General features: G+C 34.0%; 3 protein-coding genes across 4 annotated transcripts; all 3 read left to right on the forward strand.

Moving 5' to 3' along the window:
- The first annotated feature begins 1578 nt into the window (after positions 1-1578).
- On the forward strand, positions 1579-2966 carry LOC149021398 (GDSL esterase/lipase At2g30310-like). Its single transcript, XM_089147112.1, has 3 exons — positions 1579-2216; positions 2353-2614; positions 2704-2966. The coding sequence occupies exons 1-3, from the start codon at positions 1599-1601 to the stop codon at positions 2922-2924; spliced, it is 1101 nt and encodes a 366-aa protein (XP_089003238.1). The 5' UTR covers positions 1579-1598; the 3' UTR covers positions 2925-2966.
- Positions 2967-9587: 6621 nt separating this feature from the next.
- LOC149021399 (uncharacterized) lies at positions 9588-11857 on the forward strand. Its single transcript, XM_089147113.1, has 2 exons — positions 9588-9921; positions 11341-11857. Exons 1-2 carry the CDS (start codon positions 9811-9813, stop codon positions 11566-11568), a joined length of 339 nt encoding a protein of 112 aa, XP_089003239.1. The 5' UTR covers positions 9588-9810; the 3' UTR covers positions 11569-11857.
- A 2809-nt stretch (positions 11858-14666) lies between these two features.
- Positions 14667-16367, forward strand: LOC149021400 (uncharacterized). Of its 2 annotated transcripts, none has more exons than XM_089149635.1 (3): positions 14667-14909; positions 15577-15777; positions 16092-16367. In XM_089149635.1, the coding sequence occupies exons 1-3, from the start codon at positions 14799-14801 to the stop codon at positions 16125-16127; spliced, it is 348 nt and encodes a 115-aa protein (XP_089005761.1). In that variant the 5' UTR covers positions 14667-14798; the 3' UTR covers positions 16128-16367. The 2 variants fall into 2 exon arrangements, with proteins under 2 accessions (XP_089005761.1, XP_089005760.1); XM_089149634.1 differs by lacking the exon at positions 16092-16367 and adding an exon at positions 15863-16042.
- The last annotated feature ends 2021 nt before the right edge of the window (positions 16368-18388 follow it).

Genomic DNA, 18388 nt, shown 5'->3' on the forward strand with positions numbered 1-18388 from the left:
TCTAAATAATAATTGACAACAACAAAGCTACAAAATACAGTCGAATTGAGTTTTGTTGCGGCCTAAAGTTCACAAACACAAAATAATGAAAAAAAATTCAAATCTTGAAGATGGAGCTTTGGCTTAAATTCTCTCCATCTATGAACCATGGTAGTCATGACAAATTTACTTGTTAATTAAGAGTTGTTATATATATTTTTTTATTTTTTGCAAAAGAGTTGTTATACGACCAAGAGTAACAAATAAGTTGAAGCAACACAAGATGTGTTGTCTATCATATTAATGGTTATGGTTTGGAAGGAAAGAAACCAAAATATATGATCCACTTTTTCCAATCTTGAAAGATTATCAATTAGCTTCCAAGACTACAATTAAATCCGTTATTATAATTAGTCATTCAAAAGAAGGTAAAACCATATATTATATTTTATTCTAAATCAAGTTAATATTTTAATTAACCATGAGTACCCCTCATTCACTTCCTTTGTCTTCCTTTAAGAGATATATATAAGGACATGCAATGATATAACACCTCCAAATATGCCAGCTATTTTTGCTATTTTTGTTATATTTGCTTTAAGTGAAATATATTGTAGTTCTACCAAAACAAGATCATATTGTATTTGATGACCTAATTATTTATGGCTCTATCAACAATGTCCAAACGCTTGGTCACATGTTTTTTTTGATTTGTGGAACAAAGACTTATTGATCATATCACTCTAGCCTAAAAGTTAATGGACGTGATAGTTTTACCAACAAATGTAAAGACACACTCGAAGAATTGCATTTCTCCTACAGAGTCAAATGAATAGGTAAACAAATTATGGGCATGCAATATGAAATGGAGTAAGACTGTAAGAGTTTGTCATCAAATATTGATTAAGCGGTTATTTTCATGCAAATTGGTACCAGAAGTACAGGGTTGGATATTATTCACGATCGTTGAATCCTCAATATATGAGTTGAAAATATTAGTTTCAGTCGGGAGATTGAACCAAGGTGCTTTTAGATGTGGATTGATTGTGAGTCCATTCTTATAATGCTTGGTTCAGGTTCTTGAACTTTAATAAAAATGCATTTCTCTCATCTTGGATCCTATTGTTATGACCGTACCATCTAAACAAATATGCCGATCTAGTGAGAAACCTAAATTCTAATTTTTAACATCAAAAGTTGAATTTCAAATTAAATATCAAGTAGGCTACCAATTGTCATTAGATTTGCATATTTACTAAGGTAGTGCACACACAACTCCAAGAAACAAAAGGAACATAATTCATTTGGCCTTAGATTAGTTATCAACATCATAGGAGTTGTTAAGGGAAGAAGTAATAAATAAGTTGAAGGAACATGAAATTTGTAATCACTCATTCTTATGCCCAAAATTTGTTATTAGTCTTTCTCAAAAAAACCAAAATTTGGAATTAGTCATTCTTATGCCTAAGAAGGAAGGAAAGAAACCGAAATTTGAACAGTATTTCCAATTTTTAATTTTCCAACATTATTGATCAATTATCTTCTGAGAACATAAATTCCTTAATTAGTCGTTTAAATTAAAGAAGAAAGAACCACCTGAAGAAATGCTCTAAGTAACAATGGCTTCATCATTCCTGTCGTTCTTCTTTTTTGTTCTCTTGGACACCATTACTGTTGCTGAATTCATTTCTCCATCAACACCTCCAAAATTCTCAGCTATTTTGGTTCTGGGAGATTCAACAATGGATACTGGGAATAACAACTTCATTGGAACAGCTTTCAAGGGCAATCACTACCCTTATGGTCAAAATTTCCCAGGTCGTATCCCAACAGGGAGGTTTTCAGATGGAAAACTTGTTCCTGATCTACTGGCTTCTGCATTGGGAATCAAAGAGCTGGTGCCACCCTTCTTAGACCCATTTCTAGCAGATGAAGAACTTAAGACTGGAGTCAGTTTTGCTTCAGCTGGTTCAGGTCTTGATGATCTGACCACTGCTGCATCAGGAGTAATTCCAGTATCACGGCAGCTAGAATACTTCAAGGAGTATCTCAAGAGGCTTAAGAGGGTTGCAGGAGAACAAGAGGCTCAGAAGATATTAAGTAGTGCCTTGGTTCTTATTAGTGCAGGCACTAATGACTTCATCTTCAACTTCTATGATCTTCCAACCAGAAGGGTACAGTTTGATATTAAAGGGTACCAAAACTTTCTTCTCCAGAAACTACAAGACTTAATTAAGGTGATCTCTCTCTCTCTCTCTCTCTCTCTCTCTCTCTCTCTCTCTCTCTCTCTCTCTCTCTCTCTCTCTCTCTCTCTCTCTCTCTCTCATGTTTTCCAACCCGCTGGCTACACCCCTTGCTATTGTTTCTTGGCAGGAACTAGTTGATCTTGGCTGTGGTAAGTTCATGGTAGCAGGTGTTCCTCCATTCGGCTGTGTGCCTATCCAAATCACTGCAAAGTTTAAGAATATACCCACCAGGACATGCGTTGAAGAAGAGAACAAAGATGCTAGTGGTTACAATCTTAAGCTTAAGGGAATAGTGAAAGAACTACAAGAATCATATAAAGGAAGCAAGTTAGTGTACATTGAGGTCTATAAACCTCTCATGGACATGATCGAAAAACCAGAAACATATGGTAAGTAGAATAATGCAAGAACAAGATTGGTTTTTCAGTAGTTATTAGATGTATGATTTCAGTATTTGATGAACTGGTGAATTGGACAGGATTCCTGGAAACAAAGAAAGGTTGCTGTGGAAGTGGGTTGGTGGAAGTAGGACCACTTTGTAATTTTCTCACACCATCCTGTGCCAATGCTTCAGAATACCTATTTTGGGACAGCATTCATCCCTGTGAAGTTGCTTATAAACTTCTTACCAGATATCTGTTAAACCAGATGCATTTGCTCTTCTTCCCAAACACTACAGTCTCTTCTAGTAATGTATAATAAAGGATACTTCTCTGATGTGTCATTTATAGCAAATAATCCTCATGGGTTAGAGATTCTGAACCATTATTTATAAAATTTTGATATTTGTGGATTGAGCTAATCCTTAAGATGAGTGGTTAGAATATTTATTAATAGTCCTTGTCTCCTAATATAAAATTAGTTTCTTATTTTTTTGGGTTGGGGGGAATTATTAATATATAGAAATTTAGTTTACAAGTGAAGAAATTTATTTTACAAGTGAAGCCATTGTTGCACTTGCACCCAAGATATGGATTTGTTTAGATGAGCATTAACCATGGGGGTGGTGGTCTAGTGGTCCCAAGCTCACTCCCAAGTGGTTTGGTAAACATTATGTCTCGGTTCGAATCCCCTTTGCTCCCTCTGTTTCTTGCATTGGACGGTTGTGTGCTCTTTGGCCAGGGCATGAGTGCTACCGGCTTCTGTGGACTATATTAGGCCTCTGGTGGGGCTCCGCTGACGGGGCCAGTGCTTGCGCTGGTAGTGCACAGGGCTAATGCTTGCATAGGTCGCACTCGATAACATTGGGGGATACTACACATTGTTGAGGATATTCTTCACTTGAGATCTTTGTTTCATGAGTATATTTTGGTGCATGGTGTTAGTGAGACTAATAGGTGCGCGGATTTTTTAGCCGGATTAGCAACGTCGGATCAAGAAATTTTGTTGGATCCTCTCTCTTTGCCTGCTCAGCTCTCTCAATATGTTGTAGAATAGCGACAGGTCGTATGTCTCTTTAGAACCTAAAAGAACCTAATCATGTATTATTGTTTGTATTCTACTTATTTCTATTAATATAAAGTCTCATTTCTCCCGAAAAAAAAGAATATGCAGATTTTTTTTGGTAGACAGAATCTGTAGATTATTGTTATGGTAATTGTGTTTTTTTTCTTCTTTCCAAAATTGAAATTCATCCAGGTCAACTTATGTGTATTTGACTACATACTCAAGGGGATAGTTGTTTATACCTAATATTAAATATAAGATAGGACTTCGCATCTAGTCTCATCAATTTTAATTAATAATTTTGAAGAAAAAAAATGTCTTGAATTATAACTTCCATGCTTGAATATAAGATGTGCAAAATGAATGATCAATGACCTTTCATGAAAGATTAAATTCTTACTTATGTCTATGCTTTTGCAATTATTCTCATTGGTTTATATTAACTTATCTTTATCTCTGATTCTTTTATAACTTTTATAATAAGGATAGGAGTTTTCAAAATTGAGTTGGTGGCGTGAGGAAATTTTGGATAACTTTAAGGAAAACTGAGTTTGATGTTTCAATTATATGTACTAGAAATTTCACCTTTTTTTTTCTCACTTATTTTTTCCTTCTACAAATGACGACATTATCTTTTCATATTAAATACCCTATATGGCTCCATCCCTTAAAGAGTAACTAATACTAAAGGTTATTTTTATCTTAAAAAAATTTGAAAATAATTAGCTATGGTTTTGTGTCTTATCATTATTGGTCTCGTTGAAGAAATAAAAATCATTTTAAGTGTTAATAGAAGGGTGATGTTTGTTCATGTTAGGAGAGAAGCGAAAAAAACTGCTAATTGGATGTCTAGGGTGTAACTTTGTTCCTAGAACCCGTAGACATTTTTTCCAGATCCGCTAACTAGAGTTGAAGGAATTATCATGTTAGATAAAGAGTCTTGTTTAAGTTAGGTTTTCTACTTTTCCTTTGAGTTGTTTAGCCTCATCTTTGTATTGAAAAGAAGAAAAAAAAACCTGCCTCTTGGTACAATGGCTCTTATTTAAATACAGGGAAGGGGGATATTACACACGCCATTGGGTAGAGTCGTTGAACCCACGACCTCTTTTCTGATAAGTGTTGGTCATTATCAACCGAGCACCCTTGTGATAGTAAAATCATTCTCTCTTCCTCTTCCTTCTCCTCCTACTCCACTTCTGGGCCTTACATTCATCAATAAAAGAAAACCCTCTAAGATATGAGAAAGACTAACTGTATCTCACACCTTGTTTTTAGGGAGAAGCAAGAAGTTCGTTTTTTTCTTCTTCTTTTCATTTTACATTTTTTATTTATAATTTCAAAAGCTAAGATGTTCATCTCAATTAGTTTTTAATTATCTATTTTTCAATATTAACCCTACATCCTAAGTTAAAAATATTATTCATAAATCATATTATTCTAAACTCGTGTTTTTGAAAAACCTAACTTGCTTACATGTAAATTTAAGTGTGATTTCCTAACAACAAGAAGTGTTATTGATATATTTATACTTAAAACAAGAGGTGTTATTGATAATTCAAAGGATGGTGCTCTTTTTTTTTGGGGGGGTTGAAAGCTTAGTATAGATAACTCCTTAGCATTGACCAATGACCACTAACACGTATTTAAACACATAGATTGGTGTGAACGATTTTTTGAAATTATTAAATCCATTAACATACATGTTGGTATTTAATATATGATTTGTTTAGGCAAACCACTTTTTATTGGTGAATGAGTCAATCTCAATCTCAAAACTATTAATTTAATTAGCAGCCACATGATAATATCTAACATATGAGTGGTGAACGTTTTTCAAACTATAGTATTTGTATTTACATTCTCCCAATACCAATAGAAATATTTACATTCTTGAACTAATTACAAAGGTTGTTTATGTCATCTAAAATAAAATTTTATTTTTTATTTGATTGTAATTAATGTAACTCGTGCATATTCACTGAAAATTTGACTGAATTTAATGTTTTTATATGCATTGAATCTACCCAAAAAACAACATATGCATTGATATTCTATTCTTAAAAAAAAATATACGCAAGTTTATATAAAAAATAATTTTAGGTTAAAGAAAATTTATATTAAGTTCTAAGATGAAAGTCCTAAAAGTTAACTGTATTTAATGTTGGTCACATATGCATACTGGTCCATGAAAACTTCTATTTGAATATTATTTTGTGGTAAAAAAAAATATATATTTTTTTGGGTAGAAGGAGTACAGTTTATGCCATCAATTACAATCTATATGAAAATAAATAATTTTTCTTGGGTCATGCGCATTCAAGCGAGATTTCGGACCATCAAATTTGAAATCTCAGTTGAAATTTAATTTTGACCGTTGAATTTGAACGGCTTGAAATGTTTTGCTTAACCATCATGTGCATTAAATGCCCATGACTGAAGCAAGGAACATGGGAGTATTTATATGGCAAAAAAACTTATTTCCCAATATATAACTTTTTTTAGATTATAATATACAAAAAAAGGAAAAGTATGATAAGAGAATTGAAATGATATTCTTTACTTTGCAAGTAAAAATACGATAATATTGTCATGTAAAACATGTAAAAGATGTCAAATACCAGCAACTTGGAATTCAATTTTTAACGGAAGAACAAGTCAATAAAGACGTGAGGCGATGGCTTCATGATTGACATAAGAAGATCATTTATACGAAGAGAAAGAAAACTTATGTACTTACTTGAAAGCCTATAAACCTACTTCACCAAACCTTTATCAAAAAAGGAAGAAAAAAAATCCTTTAGAAAAAAATATGAAAAAGGAAAAAATAAAAATAAAAAATCTCCCACATCTCTTCAACATTCCAATCTGTTTGGAAAAACACACAACTACTATTGATTTGCATATTGTAAATTCAGGACCCATTTGATAATTCATTGAAAAACAATTTCCAGTGTTTTTCATCTTCTATAAAGAGAAAAAATTTTAAAAAATTGACCAAATACTTTTGATAAAATTGTATTGTTTCACTTATGGTCTTTTTGCTATGTAAACTGGAATTTATGAAAGTTTCCGCTTTGAGAAACATTTTTTGACATAATAACAATTTTTTGTTGAGTTTGTTTCTTGAAGAAAAACATTTGTCACATTGGGTTTAAGTGCAATAAATTTAGAGAGGGATATTCATGAAATTTGACATCTTAAATATGAGAAATCTCGTAAAACTACTCTTCCATTTGTTGCTTCTTCAACCCTAATGATGGAGACTAATTCCTCATCTTCTTTATCTCCGATGATCCAAGTTTATTTTCATCTTTTCTTTCTCTAGTGACCAAAGTTCCTTTTCATCCTCTTTAACTCCAGTGAAACCATAACCCCTATCTTGATAAAAGGGGTCATTGTTCTTCATCTTTTCTATCTCCAATTATTACAATAAAATGCCTGCTGCTACAAGTTTTATCAAGCATCTATATGAGTGTTCCTTCTTCTAGTGTACAAAGTTGTTTTTGGTGTTTTTCGAAACATAAACGCTTATTATTGAGTTATGAAACAAGCGTATAAAATCGAGATCTCTATTTTCAAGTCTCAAAATTGTGCTATTTTACTAAAACATATAAAAATGATAATAAAAATAAAAAAAAAAAAAAAAAAGCCTTGATGGTATTAGGAAAACCTTCTTTTTTTGTGAATATTAGACAAACCATTTTGTGTCCGTGAATATCGTTCTTTATTCTCGAAATTATTAATTTAATTAGCAGCCATAATAGTACTCAACATATGACTAATGAATGTTTTTAAAATTATAACGTTTGAGTTTACATTTCCTCTACGGAAAAACCAACTATTTTAAAATTTCCTCTACCAATAACTTACTACAAGGGGCAAGAGTGTTTATTAGGTTCAACTCTATCTAATAACTTTCGAAAAAACCAAGTATTTACATTATCCTCTATCAATTATCATTCTATATACATTGATATTCTATTCTAACAAAGAAAAACAAAAATAATACACAAGAATCTAAACTTGACAGTATTTTTTTTTTTTTTTTTTTTTAAATTCCTAGAGGCAAGAGCAAAGAGTCTATATAAATTTCAATCGATTTAATGTTTGTCAGATATACTTACTGGTCTATAAAAATTTTTACTTAAATTTTTCAGTAGAAAGAATAAAGAAAAACTCTCTCTCTCTAGAGTATGGTCCATGCCATCAATTTCTCTCTATATAGTAAAACAATATGAGAGTACTCACGTATGACAGAAAATTAATTTTAAAAGAAAGGATTATAAGGGAATCAAAATAATATTATTTACTTAGCAAATAAAATACAGTAATATTTTAATATAAGAAAAAATGTCATATACTAGCAACTTGGAATCCTATTTTTCTTAAGTAAAATAAGAGCACGTCATAAGACGTGACACCATGGATTCATAGACTGAAATAAGAATATCATTTCATTTGAAGAAAAAGAAAGCTAACATATCACTTCACCAAACCTTAGTAAATAAATAAATAATCAATCATTAGAAAATAACAATATCTAGGCACCAAAAAATATGAAAATAAAAGTAATAAGAAAAAAGGTTCATAAGGGTAGATAACTCAAAGGACATTTGAATTTGAAATTTGTTAGAAGTCTGTTGACTTGAGTTATTGGCTCTTATTATCGATTTGTATGTACATTTACTTTAAACTCAAGACCATTTGATAACTCACATAAAAACAGTTTATGGCGTTTTTTGTTGATAAAAAACCGTTAGATAAGACTATTATGTTTTGCACGAGAAATTTTTGCAGCATAAATTGAATTTTCCAATAATAGGTTCAAGTGAAATAGTTGTAGAGAAGGATATTCATGGAAACATATGAATCCTGGTAAAACCTTTTCATTATGTAATAGAACTCTTCCATTCGTTGTTGCTTCTTCAACCCTGATGATGGGAATCCTTTGGCTCTTCATACTCTATCTCTAATGCATGAAAAGAAATATCGGCGATATTTTGCCAGTTCGGTAGCTAGCGGAATAACAAAGGGCCCAACACGACATTTGCAATTTATCGGTGATATATCTCTAATTTTACAATTTCTGGCGAAATTTTGCAATGTTTTTTTAATCTACTTGATACATGTCATTGTTTTGTTTGATGCGGTTTCTAAGGTATGAAGGCACATGTGATGTGGACGCCTCTATATGATTATATCGTGGCTTTTACGAGACTATAATGGAGTGTTATTACTATTAGTGGGACCCATTAGTCTCTTGTCATTTTCAATTTTTATTTTTTTCTCATAGTAATTATTTACACTTTTTGAAAACCCCAACTAGCTTTTCGTATTTCGAATCAAGCCTTAGGAACCCTAGTAAACCCTTTTATATTGAGATAGATCCTGATAATGGGAATCACTAGGTTCTTCATTTATCTATCTCTTATGACCCAAGTTTCTCTTCTTCTCTATTCTCAGTGTTTCAAGTACCTCTTCATCTTTTCTATCTTCGTAAATCTATAGTCTTAATCTTAAATGATCATTGTTCTTCATCTTCTCTCTGAATGTTTTTTTGCTAAAATGTCATTTTATTAAATTAAGAATAAAAAATTTCATTTGTAGAGCATGATCCTTGCCTCTCTACCTCACATCCTTGATATTTCAAAAGAATATCAACCTAAAAACCTAAAAACACATACAAAGAGCTGCTCTAGATGTTAGAAACACTTGTTGAATTATCAAATGAGTGTAGAGAATGAGAGTGGATTATCAAATGACTCTAAAGAATGGAGATCTCTATTTAAAAAATAATAATTATAAATAAAAATAAACTCAAGCCCTAGTCAGGGTTGAGTTCCCTTAATGATCATAATAATCCAGATAAGATTTGGAAGTTGGGAGCAGGTGGAAGATGCACATTATACCCTACAGTGCAAGGATTCCATCAAAGAGCAAACAGACGAATTTTCAATCTATCTGATTCTAATCTGGCAACCAACGAGGCCCCAGTGGCAAAGAAAATTAATATTACTTTTCTGGGTTCTATGATTCTATCCTTTCCTTATTTATACTTGTCTTTGAACTTTGAAGTCACTCATTCATCAAAAGAAGAAGAAGAGAGAGAGAGAGAGAGAGCGAGAGAGAAAGAAAGAAGATGCCTTGCCTGAACGTCTCCACCAACGTGAACCTGGATGGAATCGATACCGCTCCAGTAGTCTCAGAAGCCATCAAGGCCATCGCTAACATCATTGGAAGACCTGAATCTGTAAGTTAATTATCTTAGTTCTCATTTTTCCTCATCAACAACCAATATAGTCAACAATCCTAGCTATAATCTTGAGATTTCCAGAAACCTTCATCAATAATCCAAACATCTTGATGAATAGGGAGTGTTACAAGCTAGCTTTACCAACTTTGAATACCGATGAAAGGTTTTGTTATGGAGAAAGACGATTTGAGCCAGAAGAAGAATAGGACTTCATACCTCATCTTCTTCTTTTTCCCATTATCAGTTTATTAATTCGATACAGAAAAACTCTAGCTTTTCTATTTTATTTTCCTCTTTTTTTTCTTTTGTTTTAATGGAATTCAAGAACTGTAGTTTCCTCTAAGGCTGCTAGCCCTGATCGTGCATTTGCTTGAGCTTCAATATTACAGATCTGAATCATATTCATCTTTGGAGCTAGATCTTCTTGCATTCATTCAATCTGACAGAACTTAAAAGAAGGGAAGTTGGGGGTGGAATAGTTCTAAAAAAGAACTTCTGGAATCTGTGACGTAATCTGGTTATCACTATTTTACTTTTTCCAGTTGAAGGGTTTGATTGCATAATACTTATAGCCTACCTCAACTGATCGTGCTTTACAAAAGTGTCAAGTTCACATTGTCTTTACCAAATAAACAGAAGAAAAAAAAAAATTAATACTATCCAACTTGATATAGTGTGGACCCCATACTCATGTGAATATGGAAGTATGAGGGCACGGTTAGGTGAGTTCATATAGTCCAACTTGTTAAAGTGCGGACTCCATATTCATGTGAGTATAAAAGCATTGAGGAGCACGGTCAGGTTCGAGGCAAGAAATCTCAATTGTATTGATAGAGTTGCAATAATTTCCATTTTAATTTTAAACAAGGGTATGGGCTTCCTAAGCCAGCTTCCTAAGCCAAGGGAGTCTAGATCACCCTCATGTTGAGAAAACATATACCGTCTTCTTAATGCTTCTTCACCATACAATAGGTGTGTGACCCACGTCGAAGTACTAATAAAGTGATCTGAAGTGGGACCTTAATAGGTCTTATCTTTTTTTTATGTGGTGGAGAAGCATTAAGGAAGGAGTGTGTGATCCTCCAATAGGGAGGTGATTTGGACTCGACCAGGGGTTGTCCCACTCCCCGCCCCCTCATTTTGTTTTAAATTCCCCCTTTTGATCTTCTTTCTTTTGTTTTCTAGTCGTCTAGCCTTCTTTTCATGTAAGAAATATAAGCACTTTGTCCCCTCCTTAGGAAGAAACATTTTAAGTATAAAGACAATGAATAGAAAGGTCATTGTGACCCCCTAATATTGAATCTAGACTCTACCCTCATTTTAAATTTTTATAAATTAATTATACATTACTATAGCATCATCACCTTGACCCTTGTAATACATCTAACAAGTATGTCTCTTGATGTGAATATGCAGTTTGTGATGATACTGATGAAGGGTTCAATACCCATAACTTTTAATGGAAATGAAGAACCAGCAGCATTTGCAGAGCTAATATCAATGGGAGGTATCAACACAGATGTCAAAAGAAAATTGATTGCTACAATCGGCACCATCCTTGAGACAAAGCTCTCCATCCCAAAGTCACGTTTCTTCTTTAATGTTTTTGACACTACAGCAATGCGTTTTGACTCAAAACTCTGACCTTCCCTGCTTCATTGCCGATTGATGTAACCAAAGCATCTCTTTCTTATAATTTAAGCTAATCTGTCATTCTTATAATTATAATTCTATATATGTATCTCTTCCAATCAATTCTTATGCTTTTTCCAAGCAAACTTTGAGTAGTGAAATAGAAATCAGGTCATCTTTTGGAGGGTTTTGCTAATGAAGTTATTAATTCATCCAAAAAAAAAAAAAACAAAAACCTTAAAAGTTAGCCATAGATTCCAATTGATTTTACAGGCCATCCATGATATATACACAATCGAAATTCTAGGGGGGATTAGTTGTTAACACCATTCACAATTTCGTGAAACTAAATCTATTTCTTAGGTGAAACATGTAGCTAAGAGAAATCACGAAGTAGAATAGAAGAGCTTGCTCCATCCATGAGCAAAGTATTAGATAATAATCTCATCAAACCATACATCTCTCTTGGTATATCTAAATAATGGGGCGAGACTATAATTTGGTGGGTCCATATTGACCCCACAATCATAAACCAGGTTATATTGGACTTGACTAGACTCTGAGTAGACCATGGTGCTAATTTTCAGGTTAGAGTATTCCAACTGTGATCTATCCTCAAGGCAAGAAATTTGAGCTTGGACCTTGGTCGGGTCGAGGAAAAGTTAAGAACTTTAAGGTCAAACATGCACCTCTAGGGCATAAGTGCACCAGTTTTGAAGGTATCATGTAGACCGTTATCCCTGTCTTGCCTAGACCACCACAATTCAAAGCCATAAATCTATCCATTTAAATATAATTGAGGCCTTGAGACTTTATTTGGTGTAATTAAGGGTTTATGGGATTGAAATGCATTCCTTTCAAACCTAATTGAAAACCGAGAGTAGAGAGATGATATACCAATAGAAACCAGAGTTGAAAAACCCCACAAATTTTCATAAATTAGAACCAAAATCAGGGTGAGATTAGACCACACCCAAATCAAACCAAAAAGGAAAATTCCTTAAACATTTTGGTGTTGAATTGACCATTGAACTAAAAGATATATCTTTTAAGCTGATCTATTAACTTCAAGCCCCCCAAAAATTGACCCATTAACAAACAATACTCAATGCAATTGATTCCATGTATGACTGTAACAAAATTATCTCTCTTTACCAAAAATAGAACAAACAAACAATACTGAATAGTCCGTTCTTGAGGATGTTCAACAACTTGCCAATAGTTTTGAGTTTTGTAGTTTTAAATGTGCCAAGGGCATTCAATAGTTAGGCTGATTGGTTCCAATTTCAATCCCTGGTTGTTTTGCTTTGTGACCCCCACCTTAAAAATAAAAATAAAGAACTGATTAAACCGATTCAAGTCAAATTGAACCAATCAATTTGCACTTTAGGGCCTGTTTGGTTACCTGAGTCTGGATATTTCAAATATTTAGAGATTTCAAATTTATAGATTTCAAATCTATGGAGTTATAATTTATAAAATTAGATGTTTGGTTGTGGAATTAAATCTGTGGATTCATCTTAAAAAACTATTTGATCGACGTGATTTTTGTAAATGTGCAAATGTATAGGTTTTTTTTGAAATCTCTGAATTTCACCCCTTACCCATAAATCTACAGATTAACGTTTTTAGTGTAAAAATGTGAATCTCTAGATTTCATGAATCTAGAGATTTTTACAACCAAACGGGTATAATTCTCAGATTCATGAATCTAGAGATTTGAAATCTCTAGATTCATGTAACCAAACAGGCCCTTAAACATTGTATTACCCTACAAAGAGGGGTTTACCTTGGAGGAGCAACCAGACCAAGTAGATCTTGACTCGATTTCCACACTTGCCAATGAATTTGGGTTTTTTTGCGGAGATTCTCAAATCACAACATATGATATTTTTTAGATTCAATAGACGTGATATTTCTAGAAAATGCACCTGGGCCTGGGCCTCACTGGATGCTAGTCTTATTTTAGGAGATATTTTAAGGCTATGTCAGGATATTGATGTTTGTAATTTTTTTTTATTATCAAGAATGTTTAATGCTTGGGATAATTACTGTTGCCCCCTGTATTATAGCTTTATTACTAAAAGAATCCTACTCTTTTATGAAATTACTGTTGCCCCCATTAATTCTAACAATGTTAAGCAACCGTTAAGGTTGAATGTTTAATGTCTATTTTGCCATTTTATAATTAAGAATGCCAAATAAAATATTATCCTCATTTAAAAAAAAATCATATGAAATAATTTTACATGAGTATATTTATCATCTTGAATTAAAAACAAAAAAGGCACCCTATTGGTAGTAGGACTTCTTAAAATAGCTAACGTCAAATTAGACAATAAATAAATAATAATCTATTGGAAGTAGAAACTTCTTAAACTGATAACATTAAATTAGAAAGTAAATAAAAAAATTAAAAATAACACCAAAAATTAGGAATTACTATTTTTTTTATTTCTAAATTGAAAAGTACCTATCAAATTTGAAAATGAGTATCCCTTGATTTTCTCTATTTCTTTAGACTAGGAAAGAAGATTGTTTAATTAGGTTTAAGTTTTCCCTAATTACACAGGATAGTAATGTAATTTAATATAAAGTGTAAATAAATAATATAAGATTATAAGGTTAATTTGGGATTTTTAAATAAATAAAATATGCCATATCATCATTTAACTAACGGAGTTTAACAGTAAGGAGACAATGGTAATTACAAGTAAAGTTGAAGGTTGAATTAGCAATTTCAAAAAGTACAGGGAATATATTAGTAATTAAGCTATAGTACAGGGAGACAATAGTAATTATCCCTTAATGCTTTAGCAAACACCTTGGTTAGGAGAGCCCTATCAGTGCCAAGTTTGACTGTTTGACCAGTTTTATTTCCTTGGCTGGTGGATTTCTTACCTCTAGGTTGTTCATTTCAGTAGATTTTTGTTATGATGCAGTTCTCATTAGATTTTTGTTATGATGCAGTTCTCAGTTCTCATTAGATTTTTGTTATGGATTCAGATCTATTACTAAAAAAATAATAATAATAATTAATTAAAAAAAAAAAATCTCTCTGGAATCATCGATTGTATGGTCGATTGGTATATAAATACGATATACGACAGGGGAGCTTTAAAGCTGAGCATCGTGAGGCCCGTGAGAGTCACAGTTGAGACTTGAGAGTTGAGACTAAGAGAAAATCGAGGTTGAGAACTGAAGGAGAGAGAAAATCGAGGTTGAGAACTGAAGGAGTGAGGATGCCGTGCTTGAACCTGTCGACGAACGTGAACTTGGATGGGGTTGATACCTCTTCCATCCTATCAGAAGCTACCAAGAACGTCGCTAAGATCATCGGAAAGCCTGAGGCTGTATGTTTCACTCTCTCCTCTCTCTCTCTCTCTTCATTTCTTCTTCCTTCCTGTTTGCATTTCGCTTTATTTTTGCATTTAATGCCCTCCGTTTCTTGAAATTCCGATCGCCGTTTCTGCTTAATGCGATTTCACCCCTCAAATTTGCGTCAACATTCTTTAGCTGTAGCGAATTTCTTCAGGTGATGATCACTCACACTATTGCCCCACTTGAAAAACCTTAGCTGCTGTTACTCTTCTTCGCTCCTTGGGTTCAGCTTTGAACGTATCATGGGCAATGCACCTTTTTCTGTAATTCTACCACTGTGGTGGATTTCGTTTCTCCTCGCTCTGAATAGGGATTGCTTTTCAAGTGTGTATTGGAACTTGGGGGAGTAATCTTTGAGAATTCGCAGAGTTTGTTTCAAATTTTCGATTATAATAAGTCTTTAATTAATCAAATAAAACCCCCTAAAATTTTATTAATCCTTCTAACTAAAAGCTGCGATTGCAAATTTCACCTTAATTTGCCTGGGTTTTCATTCAGTAATGTTCTCACAGATACGCTCTTTCCCTCTTTGATATTTTCATTATAGGTGGAAGTCGCATTTTCCTCCTTAATATTCTACGGATACTTCATTTTGTTCGTATCTTCCCCCTTTTAACAAATTCGTTCTGAATTTTGCAGTACGTGATGATTGTACTGAAAGGATCAGTTCCAATGTCGTTTGGTGGGACTGAGCAACCAGCAGCGTACGGTGAGCTGGTATCGATTGGTGGTCTCAACCCTGATGTCAACAAGAAATTGAGTGCTGCAATTGCGACGATTCTTGAGACAAAGTTATCTGTTCCTAAGTCTCGTTTCTTCCTCAAATTTTATGATTCAAAGGTAAGCTATTTCAACATTTCATGTTCTCCCACCAACGAGTTTGCTGTTCATCTGTTCTTCTCATTGCATTTTTCCTCTTTGTTAGGGTGAAAGCAAAGATTATACACAGTGTTTGCATGCTTTACATCAGCAATAGATCATGTAAATAATCCTTTTCTGGTTTAAAATCATGCCGAAGATTCCTACTAGCTTGCAAGTTCCTAGGGTTCTGTTAAATATTCTTTTGTTGAATCTTTGTGCTGATATTAACGACTATTATGTGCTATTCAGTGCTGCTATTGAGGACTGACACACTACCTTCTTGTATGCTGCAGGGTTCAGACTTCGGATGGAATGGATCAACCTTCTAAACTCTGTAGTGCTTCAGCTGTTTGAATGTCTGCAATGTGTAGAAGCAACTTGGTATTCTTATATAAGCTCTCATGACTGTTGTGGGGATGCTAGGAAAGAGTATTGTGCTATATTATCTATAGAAGCGTGTAGTTGGAGGAATTTGGAGTTGTGAAACGCCTAATTCTATTGCTAGTCTTCAGTCTTCTTAATTATGTACATTGTATTTGAAGGATTATTATAGTAGTGTTGCTGGTTCACGTGGTTATTTAGAATGTTGCTTCAGATTACCTAGGTCAATTAGTGTTGGATTCTATTAGGAGTTAAATTAGAGTTTGTATAGGAGTTAAAAATAGAGTTTGTATAGGAGTTAAAAATAGAGTTTGTATTCATGTAAAAATCTATTCCTTGTATAGTATACTTTCTTCTTAATATAAATAGAGGGCTTGAGATCTTTGATCAATAAGCCATTCACCACAATCGTTTCTTTCAACATGGCATCAGAGCCTAAATTCCATTCACCACAATCGTTTCTTTCAACATGGCATCAAAGCCTAAATTCGATTAGGATTTTTTTTCTTCTTCTCTCTTCTTTCTTTTTTCTTTCTTTCAAACCCATTGCAATTGGGTCACCATCGTTCTTCAGTTACTATCGCTGCACTATCTTTTCTGTTGCAAACGAAGACCAGAGAAAAAAAAAAGAAAAAAAAAAAAGAAGAGAAGAAGAGCCACGCTTCATATTACCTTGGTCGTTGCTTCTGTTGCCATCGTCGCTATCGACGCCATCGTTGCTAATGCTCGCTGCTAATGCTTCCGTTACCACCACCGCTTTGAGGTATTGCCGCTGCTTCCTGTGCAATGAACAAAAAAAAGGAGGCAAAACAACAATCGACAGAAAAAAAGGAGGCGAAACAACGGACGCAAAGACCTGCTACTACTGCTGCTACATCATCTTCTCAATCGCTCCAATCGTGTGCAACACAAATAGTTCTGTATAGAATCGCAGAGCAAGGGTAGCATCACCATCATCGTCTGATTCCGTCGCCGTCGCCGTTGCCTTCTACCGTCGCCTGCTTGCATCCCCATCGCCATCGTTTGCTTGCATCCCATTCCAGGTTTGAGGAAGAAGATAAGTCGATTGGTTATTGAATTAGTTGGTTGGTTTTCCGGTTCAACTTCTGGTTCGGGTTTTTGTTCATTGTTTGGTTCAGTTCTTGGTTCATTGTCCAACACATTCTTTTCAGCCAAAACCCATCGTATGAAATAGACCAGACCATAACCATATTTTTTTCCTTTTGTCTCTGGTTCTATTAGCAAAAAAAAAACCTAGTAGACTAGACCATATTTATTTTTATGTTCTATTAGCCAAAAAAAAAAAAAAGTGAATTGTTTTATCAACATGACAACTATTGATGGTACTCCTGCTCCCACTGGCGCCGAACATTACCCCACTCTTCATTCTCTTTCTGTGAGATTTGATGGAACAAATTATTTGATCTGGTCTCGCTCTGCTTACTTGACTATTGCTGGAAAAGGACTAGTTGGATACATTACGGGCACCACTATCAAACCCACTACCGCAGGTGTTTTACAGGATAAATGGATATCAAATGATTCCCTTATTATGTCATTCCTTTAGAATTCCATGCATCCAAATATTGCCCGGGGTTATCTATTACTTGATACTGCAGCCCAAATCTGGAAGGCTATTACTGAAACCTATGGACAGTTGGGGAATGATGCACAGGTTTATGAGTTACGAAAGAAGCTTCATGAGACTACCCAAAAGGAACTGACTGTGGCCCACTATTATGCTAAGTTGTGCTCTCTTTGGCAGGAGTTGGATCATTATGGGGATTATCATCCCACTAACCCAAATGATGTGACTACTTATAGGAAGCACATTGATAAGATTTGGGTATATGACTTCTTAGCAGGTTTGAATGTGGAGTATGATCAGATCAGAGTGCAAGTCTTAAGTCGTTTTCCCTTTCCTACACTAGAACAGTCTTATGCTCTTGTTCAGTGTGAGGAAAGTCGTTGATTAGCCATGCTTCATACTTCTATTATGGAGAAATCAGGCTTACAGTCTGTTCACACTAAATTTGATCCAGCTAAGGAGATTGTCAAGTGTGAGCACTGTCACAAATCATATCATACCAAGGTAAATTGTTGGAAACTGCATGGGAAGCCTGCTGATTTTGAGCATAAACGTGCACAAAGAAAGGAAAAACCAAAGGCTAATCTCTCTGAAACAGTTTCCAACACACCCTCTACAGAT

This window comes from Hakea prostrata, chromosome 3 (genome assembly GCF_041222555.1).
Source record: "Hakea prostrata isolate BN-2017 chromosome 3, UWA_Hpros_2, whole genome shotgun sequence".
Lineage (NCBI taxonomy): Eukaryota > Viridiplantae > Streptophyta > Magnoliopsida > Proteales > Proteaceae > Hakea > Hakea prostrata.